This window comes from Physeter macrocephalus, chromosome 18 (assembly GCF_002837175.3).
Source record: "Physeter macrocephalus isolate SW-GA chromosome 18, ASM283717v5, whole genome shotgun sequence".
Classification (NCBI taxonomy): Eukaryota; Metazoa; Chordata; class Mammalia; order Artiodactyla; family Physeteridae; genus Physeter; species Physeter macrocephalus.
In genome coordinates, this window is record NC_041231.1 from 74,068,761 (window position 1) to 74,084,748 (window position 15,988).

The window sequence follows — 15,988 nt, forward strand, 5'->3', positions numbered from 1 at the left end:
GCAATCCCACTACTGGGCATATACCCTGAGAGAACCATAATTCAAAAAGAGTCATGTACCACAATGTTCATTGCAGCTCTATTTACAATAGCCAGGACATGGAAGCAACCTAAGTGTCCATCGACAGATGAATGGATAAAGAAGATGTGGCACATATATACAATGGAATATTACTCAGTCGTAAGAAGAAACGAAATTGAGTTATTTGTAGTGGCAAGGATGGACCTAGAGTCTGTCATACAGAGTGAAGTAAGTCAGAAAGAGAAAAACAAATACCATATGCTAACATATATAGAGAGTTAAAAAAAAAAGGTTATGATGAACCTAGGGGCAGGACAGGAATAAAGATGCAGATGTAGAGAATGGACTTGAGGAAACGGGGAGGGGGAAGTGTAAGCTGGGATGAAGTGAGAAAGCGGCATGGACTTATACACACTACCAAATGTAAAGTAGATGGGTAGTGGGAAGCAGCCAAATAGCACAGGGAGATCAGCTTGGTGCTTTGTGATCGGCTAGAGGGGTGGGATAGGGAGGGTGGGAGGGAGATGCAAGAGGGAGGAGATATGGGGATATATGTATAGCTGATTCACTTTGTTATACAGCAGAAACTAACACACAATTGTAAAGCAAATTTACTCCAATAAAGATGTTAGGGCTTCCCTGGTGGCTCAGTGGTTGAGAATCCGCCTGCCGATGCAGGGGACACGGGTTCGTGCCCCGGTCCGGGAAGATCCCATATGCCGTGGAGCGGCTGGGCCCGTGAGCCATGGCCGCTGAGCCTGCGTGTCCAGAGCCTGTGCTGCTCCGCAATGGGAGAAGGCCACAACAGTGAGAGGCCCGCGTACCGCCAAAAAAAAAAAAAAAAAGATGTTTAAAAAAAAAAGTGGCTTAAGGCTATTTCTAGCAGGAGAATAGAAAATATCTAGATCACTTCTTATTCTTTTGTGAAGGGGACAAGAGCCACGAAATAAATCCTATCCTATGAGGTCACTAATCTTTGAACTCTAGACGTTGGAGGTTGGATGGTTGTTAAATATTATATAATTCAATGTCCACCTTTTACACACAAAAAGAAACCCAGAAAAGTGAAAAAAATTATCTAAGATTGCAGGTTTGGGGCTAGAACCCAAATTTCCTGACTTCTAATCAAGTGCTCTTTTCTCTGTATCACACTACCTCTCTTAGAGGTCAAAGGACTTTTCTCTTCCCATAGTTAGGTTGCACCTAATTATATCAATTAGACTCAGACTCACAGGGCTCATGTTGCTCTCCCTTTACAGTCTCATCTTCAAAAGGTCTCCTTCATAGTTTCAATTTAACAGATAATTTCTAAAAATTTTAAGGACTTACTTTGGCATAGGTGGAAGAGAGACTACCAATGCATTTAAGGCATACTTCTTTCCTCTGAGCAATGTATGTAAATGTAAACATCTGGTGCAGTATTCTCAGACACCCAAGTTATATATGTGAAACACATCACCACCACCCACTCAAGTGTTCTAATGGAAATCTCCCTTTTAGGTCAATGACTCCTTAATTTTCTAGGTCCCGTGGTAAAATCTTTTTTTTTTTTTTTTTTTTACATCTTTATTGGGGTCACAAAGCACCGCGCTGATCTCCCTGTGCTATGCGGCTGCTTCCCACTAGCTATCTGTTTTACGTTTGGTAGTGTATATATGTCCATGCCACTCTCTCACTTCGTCACAGCTTACCCTTCCCCCTCCCCATATCCTCAAGTCCATGCTCTAGTAGGTCTGTGTTTTATTCCCGTCCTACCCCTAGTCTCTTCATGACATTTGTTTTTTCCTTAGATTCCATATATATGTGTTAGCATACGGTATTTGTTTTTCTCCTTCTGACTTACTTAACTCTGTATGACAGACTCTGAAGCTATTTTTGCTATTCTGGCATCAGAGTGAGAGTATCTGGGTTTTAATCCTTGTTCTACCATTAACCGATTAGTTTTGAAACCTAGGGGAAGTCCTACCTCTCTGAGCTTCGTCTCCTCAGTCAGTAAAATGACTAGAGCACCAACTTGCTGTGATTCACCTTCTCTGCAAAACCAATCAAGTCCAAGGTGCTAGGCATAATCTTTCAGTCTTTCTTCTATTCCTTTCCTATCTTTCTCCCGCTCTCTTCCTTCCTTCCTTCCCTTCTTTCTTTCTATTTATTTATTGCATATCTCTCAGATTTCTCTCTCCTCCATGTTCATCATAGCCAAGCCCTTCATTTCTGGATTATTACTAAACAAGCTATCAAGCTCTTCCGTGTAGATATGACTTGTTAAAAACTATTTTAAACAAGAGTTAGCCTAGAGGTATACAGGTTAGACTGGAGGCTAGAAAACTAATTAAGAAGCCTATTAGAATAAAGATCAATCTCACAGCAAAAGCCTGTCATTCAAATCCCTCAAAAGCTGGCTTCAGTTGGCCTTTCTGCTTTTACTTCACATGACTCCTCAACACATGGCCTTTATGTCTTTAATGCTACTGTTTCTATCCTTCTTATGAGGAAAGTGCTTCCTTTTTGTAAAGTTATTTCCAATAGCTTCTTTAAAATCAATTTCTTCCATGGAGTCAGTAATCTTTCCTTTCTCTTAACTTTTACGCACATATTAAGAGTGCCAACAATAATCCCCTTCTCTAACTCCCTCTAGTAAATATTGTTAGCATAAAAAAAGATGAGATGTAAAAACTCTTAACATTAACAGAAGAATGTACATAAAGGTTATATAACCTATTTTCTTTATTATCTCTTCTTGTTTCCTTTTCAAATTAAAATAAGCAAATGGTTGTTGACCTTTTTGGTAGAGGATTAATATATACTTTAAACTGCTTTAGAATGTTTAATAAGAAAAATATTACAATGCATTTTCTTGGCTCTACCAACATTCTGAAGATGTCTGGACAAAAGTATATGAATTGTTACTAATTAATATATGTATAATTTAGGCAAATATTCAAACAAGCAGCGAGTAATGTTATATAAATGCTTGCAGAGTAACTTATTCCATTAAGAGATAAGCTCCGAAGACTCTATTTACATTTCAGTTATGAAACAATCAGTGCCAATCTGACCAAATGCGTGTCAATGTTAGTCAATAACAGCAGAGAAGCATTTGGGGAAAACTTAAAAGTTTTATTTTCTCTCTTTCAGATACTTTTATTGCTAATTTGAATACCTTCTTCAGAGAAAGGCCACAACTAGAGGAGTAAAAGGGTTTCATGTGGCAAGAGCAGAGTAGTACTGTCACATCCCATCAATCCTCTCAGCGCCCACTCTCCGAGAACATTCACTGCATTTGTTCGTGCCGACTCCAAAAAAGATCGTCTCAAGAAATGAATTTCAAGCAGTTTTGGGTCCCATCACTACTATTTGTCGTAACTGAAAAAAATATCCACTATATTGCAAAAAGATTCTGTTATCCAGTATTTGTTAATTATGATTGAGGCCAGAAACATACAAAGTTTCAAAGAAAACAAATGAAGGGAACATCTGAAAGTAATTTCCCCCCATTCTTTGTTGTTCTGCTACTCACGGCAAATCTTCCAAACTGGAGGCTTCATGTCTTGGATCCAATAGATCATAACCACATTCATTGTAGATTTCCAAATAGGAAATGTGCGTTGTATATATTTTGCTGCTGTCCTGATTGCGAAAGAGAAAGACATTGTTAAATGGCTATAAACCACGATTCAACTTAGAGAAAGATGAACACATTTATCACTAGTTTCCTCACAGTTTCCCTCCTTCACTCTCTCACTTTGGATGGTTTACATTTTCAGTTCGTGACACTTTCAAGTTGCCAGTTTCCATATGCATGAGGCTTTTTTTTCCCCCAATGGCCAACACCCATGATTACAAGCAACTTCAGTCTGTTATTTTTTATTAGTTCCACATTATACATAAAAAGTCAATATACACTTAAAATGAGCCAACTTGGTTGCAGAACTGTATAACACACCATTTTTTACTTTCCAGACAGAAAAAAGAACAGAACACAGAATTCTTACTTCAGTTTAAAAATTTCAGTAGCCAAAGAGTTACCATCTTCAATCATAATTCCTTTTTAACTTTTCTAATATTCAAATTTCCACTGACAAATAGATAACAGAAAATAAATAGATATGGAAAGTGAATTCCAGGGAACATAAATAGTTTAGATCAATCAGGTAACAGTAAGAGTGGACATTAACAGTTCACTACCTATACCTTACCTGTTGGGTTAATTTTCCTTGCCCAAGTGGCAAATTAGGGATATTCAACTGTTGGTTAGGGAGAGGTATTTTCTGTGGGTCATTGCTGAAATGCAATAATATAGGCATCAATGTAATTAGGATAAAAGTCAAGGTGACTGGTCCTACTCTCAGTTCTGCCAACAGACAAAAAGGACCAACTCCCTCTGAGATGGAATAAAACAGGGAATTTTTTCAGGTCTCGAGAAAATTCCAAGCTCACTTTTTCAATACCAAATATCAATGATAGCACTTCTTGTTTCCCCCAAAACACAAATGCTTCCATTTCTGCAAATATTAGAGTCTTGCTACTTATAAGAGGAGAATATATTTGTGTCTTCTGGCAAGAAGGTCAGCAGATTGTCAGAGTGGATATTCACAGAAAGGATTCTCATCTATATCCAAGACAATCCATTTGACAGGTGTTATTCAAAGAAGGAGAAGACCAAGTCACAGAGATGGGGGAGAGAACAGTGGCCTGCAAATCCAAAGCTGGAATGCTAATCATACTAGCTCTGAGCCCCTACCAAGTCAGGCCTCTGTTTCCACACTCATTAAGGTGAAGAAACTGGATAACAACTCCCTCGGCATTCTTCAGATTAAAACGAATATGATTCTCTGGTCCTAAAATGTCTCAAACTATCCAAATAAAGATACTACCATTTCATAAAAATGCAATAATACATGAAAAACTAAGGCTGCTCTCAACCAGCACATGACTGTAGTAAAACACTCAAATTACAGTTGAAATTCCATGTTTGGTGTTCTGTGAAGGTGACAGCATGGACTGAATCTTTCCTAACCAAGTTTTTCCCAACCAAATGCCAGAAAGCTTGTTGATGTGGGTGATTCTGGCTGCTTATGCTGACAAATGGTCTATCAATTATATCAGTATCCTCATTTAGTAATGGCATCATATCAGCATAATTTGGGGGATTATAGCTTGAATTAGTGCAGGAATCAGAGACTACAAATACTAGACAGACTCTGAGTGGCCTTTAGTCTAATCCAGCGTTTCCTAAAATATTACTTAAAATACTTGTGGAAAAACGTGTTCCATGATCAGCATACATACTGTCCATCTCTAAAAGATTCTCGGAGCAAGTTAAAGCCCATGGGGAATCACTCAGCAACATCCTGAGATCCTGTTTAAAACAACGTATTTCTAAAACTTATCTGAACATATGTGAAATATCCCATAGATTATGGTTTGAGATTTTAGCATACGTTTATGGGTTCATCTTAGCATCAGACAAAACTGGGTTAGAACACTGGATGTGCCTTTATAACTGAGTGATCCAGCACCCTTAACCTCAGTTGTTTAATCATGAAATTGGGGATAATAACCTTTAGAATATGGCAAAACTGTGTGACAGAGGAATAAGGTTCTGTATTTTAAATCCTACCAAAAATGTGTGGCCTGTTAATAGGCACCAATAAATCATTGCTGTTGCTGATGTTATTATCATTGCTGTTGTTGTTATTTTATTATTATTTCTGAAAGACTCCAAATAGAGAATTCAGTATGTGAATAAAAAAGGAAAGGAAAAGAAAGGCAAAAAGAATAGCCAGCTTCTACGTTCATCAGCAATGGAGAAACTCTCTTCTTTCAGAAACTAGAAGAAATAATAAAAAGTCAGGAAAATGGCAAGTCCATTGCCCAGAGATGATAGAGATAATGCCTTTGGCTCCTCTGGCTTCTGCATTTTCTGAGCTTTTATTGGAATACACACTTAAAATTCACTGAGCTATGTGGCAGCTACCTTTCCTTATTACTCCTCTTTTACTCCTTAGGACTGCCAGACTGTAATGTAACACACATGTTTGCTGCAGACAGCCTTTTCTCCTGCCCCCAAACAAGTATGAGCCTCACAATACTCAAAAATAATGAGCAGTGATTTCTAAAATAAATGGAATCAATTTTCTTCTTTCAAAATCTTTGCAAATGTGCTCCTATCACACTCACGGGCATTTTAGGACCCAGTATGCACTAGTTCTTAGTTTATCTTGAAATAAATATGTTGCATAAGTCAAATATTTCCTTTAAGGATTCTGGAGAGCACCATGGGTCCTCTAAAGCAATCAACTGGGGGCATCTGAGTTTTTCAGCTAAACAATGAGGACAAACTTTATGAAGAACTTCAAAGTTGCCTCTGACTTGTTTCATCATAGCTCAGTCGGGTTATAACTAATGTGTTGTGCCCCATTGTGTTAATCTGTTCATCTGCAAGGAGTTGTCCTGGCTATAAGCTGATCTGATGGGCTCTCTCCAAACCAAGAAGTTATTTAGAATCATTCGGAATGAAATGGGGTTTAGAGTAATGTCAATGACAAACAGATATAAAATAATGAACCCAATAGATGGTAGGTACTTGGGAGATATTTAGACTTTTAAAACTGTATTTTGGTAACCATAGACAAATTTTAAAAAGAGACAAATAGATTTTCTATTAGGAAAGAATTTGTTTATTCTGTTTAACTTAATCAGGGGAATTAGCTTCATTTGTTCTGAGTCTCAAAGGGTTCTTTGAAATTGTTCAGCAATCATTTGGCCACACGCATATATATATGGATATTAATGGCTATAGTAATAACTATCATTTTTTGAGCATCTCCTATGTGCCAGGAACTGGACAATATCTTTAAATACAGTATATTCAACTCTCACAGCTACTCTACAAGCCTGAGACATTAAGGAACTGCCCAAGGCCACATCCTGTAAGTAGTGCACTTAGAACCAGGTTGGTCTGCACCAACTTCAATGGTTTTCCCAAGACAGCACACTCCCACATTAGGCCACAGCAACAAAAACTATTAGAAATTATATTCCCAGTTGGCGAAATCTGGGAACAAAACAGAACAGCTAATGTCAGAAATAAATAAGGAAATGAAAAGAAAGGATTTGGATCCAACATATACACTATACGTTATCCTTGCTTTTCCAAATTTTCTGGCATGCAGAGCTGGCATGTTTGCGCTAGTGAGTGATGAGCTGAACTAATGGGTAATTGCTACTTTATGGGTGGAAATTAGAATTATGCAGATCTCAGCAACTTCTCCTCTTTGCAACTCAGAATGCAAGCAGCATACAGTTGAGATATTTTGGAAAGACTGTTACACTGACCTAGTTAGGACATTTGTTATACAGAATTGCTACAACCAAAGAATTGCTGGAACTAGTAGGGACGCTGGAGATCCTCTAGTACAATTTAGTCCCTACTTTCACAGAGGGCAGAACTGAAACCCAGAGAAGTTAAATGACTCATTACGTAGAATCTGTTTAAATACAACCAGCAAAATAAAGCCAGTCTGATACCCAGAGGCAGGGTATGTAGTGGTTAAAAAGCACAGAGTTTGGCATCACACGGACCTGGGATGGAAGCTCCAGATCAGCTACTTATGAGGATGCAGAGAAAAATAAATATAACCCAAGACTCAGTCTTCCCAACTATAAAATGGGGATAGAGATACCTACATCGTTAGTTCTATTAAATCTTGATAAAGCAACAGGCATTTGGAACCACACAATAAATGATGCATATAATATAGATAGGAAACTCCTCTTTATAATAATATTAATTGCAATAGGATTTTTACTGTGGTAAATTCCTCTGGGCTTCCATTAAAAGTGTGAAAAAGTACAACCACATTATCCTATTCAGTGCTTTAGTAGCTAAAACAAAGGTCCATTTTGGCAAAAGGATATTCTTCAATTTCTTAATGACAAATACAAAAGTTGGTAAAATGTGTTTTAACCTCCATGGGTGTATCAGAACAGACTCCCTTTGAGCCTTTGCTGAAGCAGCATCCCCTTTAATGAGAAGCACCTTCTGGATTTTCACCTCTTCAGCAAAATCCCAAACTTTCCTTAAATGTAAATGCCAGAGTTACTACACAATATTTCCTCATTTAGGTATAATATAACAAAATGTCACGATAAATTTTCCGCCCACAGTAAATTTCTGCTGAATATATCAAATATAAAATGAACTTAAAGCTTCATACCTTTTGTAATTGCTCAAAAATGTATGACAGTGTCCTTGGGATAATGCCTCTGTCACTGTAGCGCTCTGCCCCACCTGTGATGGTGAATGTCTTACCGCTGCCTGTTTGTCCATATGCAAAGATGGTACCATTGTAACCTGCCAGTACACTACATAAAGAAATAGCAAACTTTTAATATCAAAATGTCTAATTGCATTTGTATTAAATGGCTAGTATTCTAAGAGCAACTTGATTCAACACGACTGAAAAGACATTTATAGAAATATCTATAGAAATATTTATGTATGTGACTATCTAGCTAGAAATTATTTTTTATCTAGGAGTCTCAGCACATCAATCCTTTTTTCTGAGAGAGGACCTGTAACTCAAATGGGATCCAGTCATCTTAAACATTTTCTTTATTTCAATAAAATTTTTATTTTAGAATACAACTGACCCTTGAACAACAAGGGTTTGAACTGTGTGGGTCCACTCATAAGCAGATTTTCTTCACTAAATACATACTACAGTACTACACGATCCTCAGTTGGTTGAATCCACAGATGCAAAACCATGGATATAGGGGGATGGCTGTAAAGCTGTATTTGGATTTTCAACTGCGGGCAGGGTTGGTGCCCCAACCCCTGCATTGTTCAAGGGTCAAATGTAGTCTACCATTTTATATTTACAAAAAAGTTGCAAAGATAGTACAGGGAGTTCACGTATATCCCACAGCTAGTTTCCTCTATTGTTAATATCTTACACTAGTATCGTACATTTATCACAATTAATGAACCAATTGAAATATTATTACAAACTCTATACAAATCTCCTTACTTTTTAATTTAATGTCTCTTTTTTCCCAGCTTTACTGAGATATAATTGACATATACCATATATAAGATTAAGGTGTGCAATGTGATGATTTGACACATGTATATATTGTGAAATGATTACCACAATAAGTTTAGTTAACACATCCATCAACATATCCATCACCTCAAATAATTATTTTTTGTGGTGATAACATTTAAGATTTACTCTCTTAACAACTTGTAAATACATAATACAGTATCATTACCTATAGTCACTGTGCTGTATATTAGATGCCCAGAACTTTATAACTGTATAACTTTATAACTTATAACTTTATAACTTACAACTTTATAACCATCTTATAACTGGAAGTTTATACCCTTTGGCCAACATCTCCCCATTTTCTCTACCCCACAGTCCCAGGTAACCACCATTCTACTCTCTACATTTTTCTCTTTTTAAAAAATTTATTTATTTATTTATTTATTTATTTATTTATTTATTTATTTTTTCCATTTATTTTGGGTTGCATTAGGTCTTCGTTGCTGCAAGCAGGCTTTCTCTAGTTGTAGCAAGCGGGGGCTACTCTTTGTTGCAGTGCACAGGCTTCTCATTGCAGTGGCTTCTCTTGTTGCAGAGCATGGGCTCTAGGTGCACAGGCTTCAGTAGTTGCAGCATGCGGGCTCAGCAGTTGCGGCACATGGGCCCTAGAGCGTGCGGGCTTCAGTAGTTGCAGCGCGTGGGTTCAGTAGTTGCGGTGCACAGGCTTCAGTAGTTGTGGCGCATGGGCTCAGTAGTTGTGGTGCATGGGCTTAGTTGCTCTGCAGCATGTGGGGTCTTCCCAGACCAGGGATTGAACCTGTGTCCCCTGCATTGGCAGGCGGATTCTAACCACTGTGCCGCCAGGGAAGTCCCATGTACTCTCTATTTCTATGAGCTTGTTTTTATAGATTCCATATATAAGTGAGAACATATAGTATTTGTCTTTCTCTGACTTATTTCACTTAGCACAGTGCTCTCAAGGTCTATCTATGTTGTCACAAAAGGCAGGATTTCCTTCTTTTTTAAAGCTGAATAATATTCCATTGTGAACATATACAACATCTTTATCCATTCATCCATAGATGGACACAAGTTTTTCCATGCCTTAGCAATTGCCTTGGAAGTGCAGATATCTCTTTGAGATAGTGATTACTTTTCCTTTGGATATATAGTTGACTTTTGAACAACTTGGGTTAGAACTGTGTGGATCCACTTTGACAGAGATTTTCTTTCTCAATAAATACAACCAGCCCTCTGTATTCAAGGGTTTCACATCTGCAAATTCAACCAACTATGTATTGAAATTTCCATCCAGGGTTAGTTGAATCCACAGATTTAAAACCCATAGGATACAGAGAACCAAATATGGGACTTGAGTATTCATGGATTTTGGTAAATGCAAGGGGTCTTGGAATCGATCCCCCACAGATACTGAAGGTATACCCAGAAGTGGGACTGCCAAATCATATGGTAGTTCTGTTTTTAATTTTTTAAGGAAACTTTATACTGTTTTCCATGGTGGCTGCACCAACTTACATTTCCACTGACAGTGTACAAGGGTTCCCTTTTCTTCTCTTGAAATCAGGTAGTATGATGCCTCCAGCTTTGTTCTTCTTTCTCAGGATTGTTTCAGCTGCTCAACTTCTTTTGTAGTTCCTTACAAATTTTAGGATTTTTTTTTCTATTTTTGTGAAAAATGCCATTGAAATTTTAATAGGGATTGCATTTGATCTATAGATGGCTTTAGGTAGTATGTCGATTTTAACAATATTAATTCTTCTGATCCATAAACATGGTATATCTTTCCACTTATTTCTGTCTTCTTCAATTTCTTCTTCAATGTCTTGTAATTTCCAGTGTACAGATCTTTCACCTCCTTGGTTAAATTTATTTCTAAGTATTTTTTTGGTTTCAATGTTATTGTAAATTAAATTGTATTTTTTATTTCTTTTTCAGATATTTTGTTGCTAGTGTATAGAAACACAACTGATCTCTGTATTTTTATTTTGTACCCTGCAACTTTAGGGAATTTGTTGATTAGTTCCAACAGTTTTTTGGTGGATTCTTTAGGATTTTCTATATGTAAGATCATATCATCTACAAACAGAGACAATTTTACTTCTTCCTCTCAAATTTGGATGGCTTTTACTTCTTTTCCTTGCCTAATTGCTCTGGCTTGGACTTCCAGTAATATGTTGAATGGAAGTGGTAAAAGTGGGCACTCTTGTCTTATTCCTGATTTTAGTGGGAAAGCTTTAAAGCTTTCACCATTGAGTATGATGTTAGCTGTGGTTTTATTATATATGGCATTTATTATGTTGAGGTACATTCTTTTTATACTCAATTTAGTTGAGAGTTTTTATCTTGAAAGAATGTTGAATTTTGTCAAATGCTTTTTCTGCACCTACTGAGATGATCAAATGATTTTTATCTTCTATTCCATTACTGTGATGTAACACATTTATTGATTTGCTTATGTTGAATCATCCTTGCATTCCAGGGATAATCCTATTTGAACATCGTGTATGATCCTTTTAATATGCTGTTGAATTCAGTTTGCTAGTATTCTGTTGAGAAGTTTTGCATCTATATTCAACAGGGATATTAGTCTATAGTTTTGTGATGTCCTTAGTCTGGCTTGTTATCAGTGTAATGCTGGCCTTGTAAAATGAATTTGGGAAAGTTCCCTCCTCTCTAATTTTTTTAGAAGAGTCTGAAAAGGATTTGTGTTAATTTTTAAATATCTGGTAGAATTCACCAGTGAAACCATCTGGTCCCAGGATTTTCTTTGTTGAAAGGTTTCTGATTACTGATTCAATTTCTTTACTGTTATTGGTCTGTCCAAAGTTTCTATTTCTTCATGATTCTGTCTTGCTACACTGCATATTTCTAAAAAAGTTTTTCTAGGTTATTTAATTTGTTGGCATATTAAGGTTCACAGTAGTCTCTTATGATCCTTTGTATTTCTGTGATGTCAGCTGTTATGCCTGTTTTCATCTCTGACTTTATTTGTTTGAGAATTCTACCTTTTACTCTTAGGCTAGCTAAAGGTTTGTCAATTTTGTTTATCTTTTTAAAAAACACAGCTTTTCATTTCATTGATTTTTTTCTAGTGTCTTTCTGGTTTCTATTTTGCTCATTCCTGCTCTGATCTCTATTTCTCTCCATCTTCTAACTTTGGGCTTTAGTTTGTTCTTCTTCTTCTAGTTCCTTGAGTTTCAAAGTTAGGTTATTTGTAATCTTTCTTTTTCTTAATGTAAGCATTTATAATTATAAACTTCCCTCTTAGAACTGCTTTTGTTGCATCCAGTAAGTTTTAGTGTGTTGTGTTTCCATTTGTGTTTCTTTCAAGCTATTTTTAGATTCCTCTTTTGATTTTGTCTTTGACCCTTTGTTTATTCAGGAGTGTGTTGTTTAATTTCCACACATTTGGGAATTTTCCAGTTTTCCTCCTGTTATTGATTTCTAGTTTCATACCATTATGACTTATGTTTCAATTGTACTTACAATTCTATTACCAAAGCCTTTTAATGTAAAACCTCCATGTGGTGAATTTAAAAAAATAATTTATAGAGTTTATTATAAAAGATGAGATAAGAAGTAATGATTAGTAAAATTCCATTAAAAAACATTTGAATAAGCCTGTTTTAGATCTTTTATTCATATATATTCTTACTATTTTAGTTCATTTTAGCTGCATCTGGTAGACAGTAGCACTCATTTATCATAATATACATCATATATATGTCATATATCATAATATTATGGAGATTTTCTGTATACTTTTCTTGTTTTTCCTCCTAAAGTTAAGCCTTATTACTAATTTGACTTATGAAATCACTTTAAAATATAGATAGGTTTAGAATTTTAAAATCTTTTTACTATTATCTATTTCAGAATCTATTTCCCAGAGAAATTTAAATACCATTTTCTATCATTTAACTGATTCACTTTGTTATAAAGCAGAAACTAACACACCATTGTAAAGCAACTATACTCCAACAAAGCTTCATGATTCTGTCTTGCTACACTGCATATTTCTAAAAAAGTTTTTCTAGGTTATTTAATTTGTTGGCATATTAAGGTTCACAGTAGTCTCTTATGATCCTTTGTATTTCTGTGATGTCAGCTGTTATGCCTGTTTTCATCTCTGACTTTATTTGTTTGAGAATTCTACCTTTTACTCTTAGGCTAGCTAAAGGTTTGTCAATTTTGTTTATCTTTTTAAAAAACACAGCTTTTCATTTCATTGATTTTTTTCTAGTGTCTTTCTGGTTTCTATTTTGCTCATTCCTGCTCTGATCTCTATTTCTCTCCATCTTCTAACTTTGGGCTTTAGTTTGTTCTTCTTCTTCTAGTTCCTTGAGTTTCAAAGTTAGGTTATTTGTAATCTTTCTTTTTCTTAATGTAAGCATTTATAATTATAAACTTCCCTCTTAGAACTGCTTTTGTTGCATCCAGTAAGTTTTAGTGTGTTGTGTTTCCATTTGTGTTTCTTTCAAGCTATTTTTAGATTCCTCTTTTGATTTTGTCTTTGACCCTTTGTTTATTCAGGAGTGTGTTGTTTAATTTCCACACATTTGGGAATTTTCCAGTTTTCCTCCTGTTATTGATTTCTAGTTTCATACCATTGTGGCTGGAAAAGATATTTGGTATAATTAATGTTCTTAGATATTCTAAGGTTTTTTTGTGACCTAATATATGATCTATCACACATGGAGAATGTTCCATGTGTGCTTGAGAAGAATGCATTCTGCTGCTGTTGGTAGGAATGTTCTGTATAGGTCTGGTAGGTCCATTTGGTCTAACGTATAGTTCACATCCAATGTTTTCTTATTGATCTTCCATCTGGATTATCTATCCATTGTTGAGAGAGAGGTATTGAATTCCACTACTATTATTGTATTGTCTTCTTACACCTTCAGATCTGTTAGCATTTGCTTAGGTGCTCTGATGTTGGAGGCATATATATTTACAATTATTATATCTTCATGATGAATTGACTTTTTTTTTGAATAAGCCTGTTTTAGATCTTTTATTTATATATATTCGTACTATTTTAGTTCATTTTAGCTGCATCTGGTAGACAGTAGCACTCATTTATCATAATATACATCATATATATGTCATATATCATAATATTATGGAGATTTTCTGTATACTTTTCTTGTTTTTCCTCCTAAAGTTAAGCCTTATTACTAATTTGACTTATGAAATCACTTTAAAATATAGATAGGTTTAGAATTTTAAAATCTTTTTACTATTATCTATTTCAGAATCTATTTCCCAGAGAAATTTAAATACCATTTTCTATCATTTAACTGATTCACTTTGTTATAAAGCAGAAACTAACACACCATTGTAAAGCAACTATACTCCAACAAAGATATTAAAAAAATAAAATAAAATAAAGATATGTTTAAAGTAGTTGCTCATCCAATTACTTTAATAACCTTCACCAATATTCACTTATGGATCTTTAGGGAAAGCAGCTGTCAGCATCATTGATTAACTATCCTATATGGTTTTTATTTGGACAGTCTCCAAGTTGCATAAATTGTTCTTCTGATAGTTACTTAAAATGTCATCATTTTTTTAACATCTTTATTGGAGTACAATTGCTTTACAATGGTGTATTAGTTTCTGCTTTATAGCAAATTGACTCAGTTATACATATACATATATCCCCATATCTCTTCCATCTACAAAGTGAATCAGTTATACATATACATATGTTCCCATATCTCTTCCCTCTTGCGTCTCCCTCCCTCCCACCCTCCCTATCCCACCCCTCTAGGGGTGAATTGACTCTTTTATCATTATGATTAACTTTGTTTCTTGTTACATTTATTGGTTTAAAGTCTACTTTGTCTGATATAAGAACACCCTTGCTTTCTTTTGGTTTCCATGTGTGTGAAATATATTTTTCCATCCCTTCACTTGAGATCTACATGTGTCCATAAAATTGAAGTGAGTCTCTTATCAGCAGTATATAGTTGGGTCTTGTTTTTTAATCCATTCAACTACTCTGTGCCTTTTGACTGTATAATTTAATCCATTAACATTTAAAGTAATTATTGATAGGTGAGGATTTAATAATGTCATCTTATTCATTGCTTTCTGGCTGCTTTGTAGTTCCTTTGCCCCTTTCTTCCTCTTTTCCTGTCTTTCCTTGTGAATTGATGATTTTCCATGTGGTATGCTCTGATTCCCTCCTTTCTATCTTTTGTGTAGATCCTGTAAGTTTTTGCTTTGTGGTTACTATGAGGCTTACATAAAATATCTTAATGATATAACAGTTTATTTTAAGTTGATAACAACTTAACTTTGTTCACATACCCATTTGATCACATACCCAAAATTCTACCCATTTACTCCTTGCCCCATGTTTTATGTTTTTGATATCACAATACCTCTTTTTATATTGTGTATTCATTAACAAAATATTGTACCTATAGTTATTTTTAGTACTTTTGTATTTTAAACTCTAAACTAGAGTTAAACAATTAACACATCACCATATTACAGTATTAAAGTGTTCTGAATTTGACTATATACTTACCTTTACCAGTATGTTTTATCTTTTCATATGTTTTCATGTTGCTGATTAGTGTCTTTTCATTTCAGCTTGAAGAACTCCTTTCAGCATTTCTTGTAAGGCAGGTCTAGTGGTGATAAACTCCATCAGCTTTTGTTTGTTTGGGAAAGTATCTCTCCCTCATTTCTGAAAGACAACTTTGCCAGTGAAGTATTCTTGGTTGGCAGGTTTTTTTTTTTCCTTCTTCCAGAACTTTTATATATCATTCCACTCTCTCCTGGGCTGCAAAGTTTATGCTGAGAAATCTGCTGATAGCCTTACCGTGTTTCCCTTATTGTGAGGATTTTTTTTTTCTTGGTGTTTTAAAATTTTT

At 35.4% G+C, this 15,988-nt stretch overlaps 1 protein-coding gene across 1 annotated transcript in view; it reads right to left on the reverse strand.

Moving 5' to 3' along the window:
* KIF6 (kinesin family member 6) overlaps nucleotides 1-15,988 on the reverse strand; it is a 419,927-nt gene that overhangs the window by 327,694 nt on the left and 76,245 nt on the right. The window contains exons 4-5 of the mRNA XM_028479658.1: nucleotides 8,241-8,388; nucleotides 3,539-3,648 (exon numbers count right to left, since the gene is read on the reverse strand). Of these exons, the coding sequence (XP_028335459.1) occupies nucleotides 3,539-3,648; nucleotides 8,241-8,388 (258 nt within the window). The remainder of the gene's footprint in view (nucleotides 1-3,538; nucleotides 3,649-8,240; nucleotides 8,389-15,988) is intronic.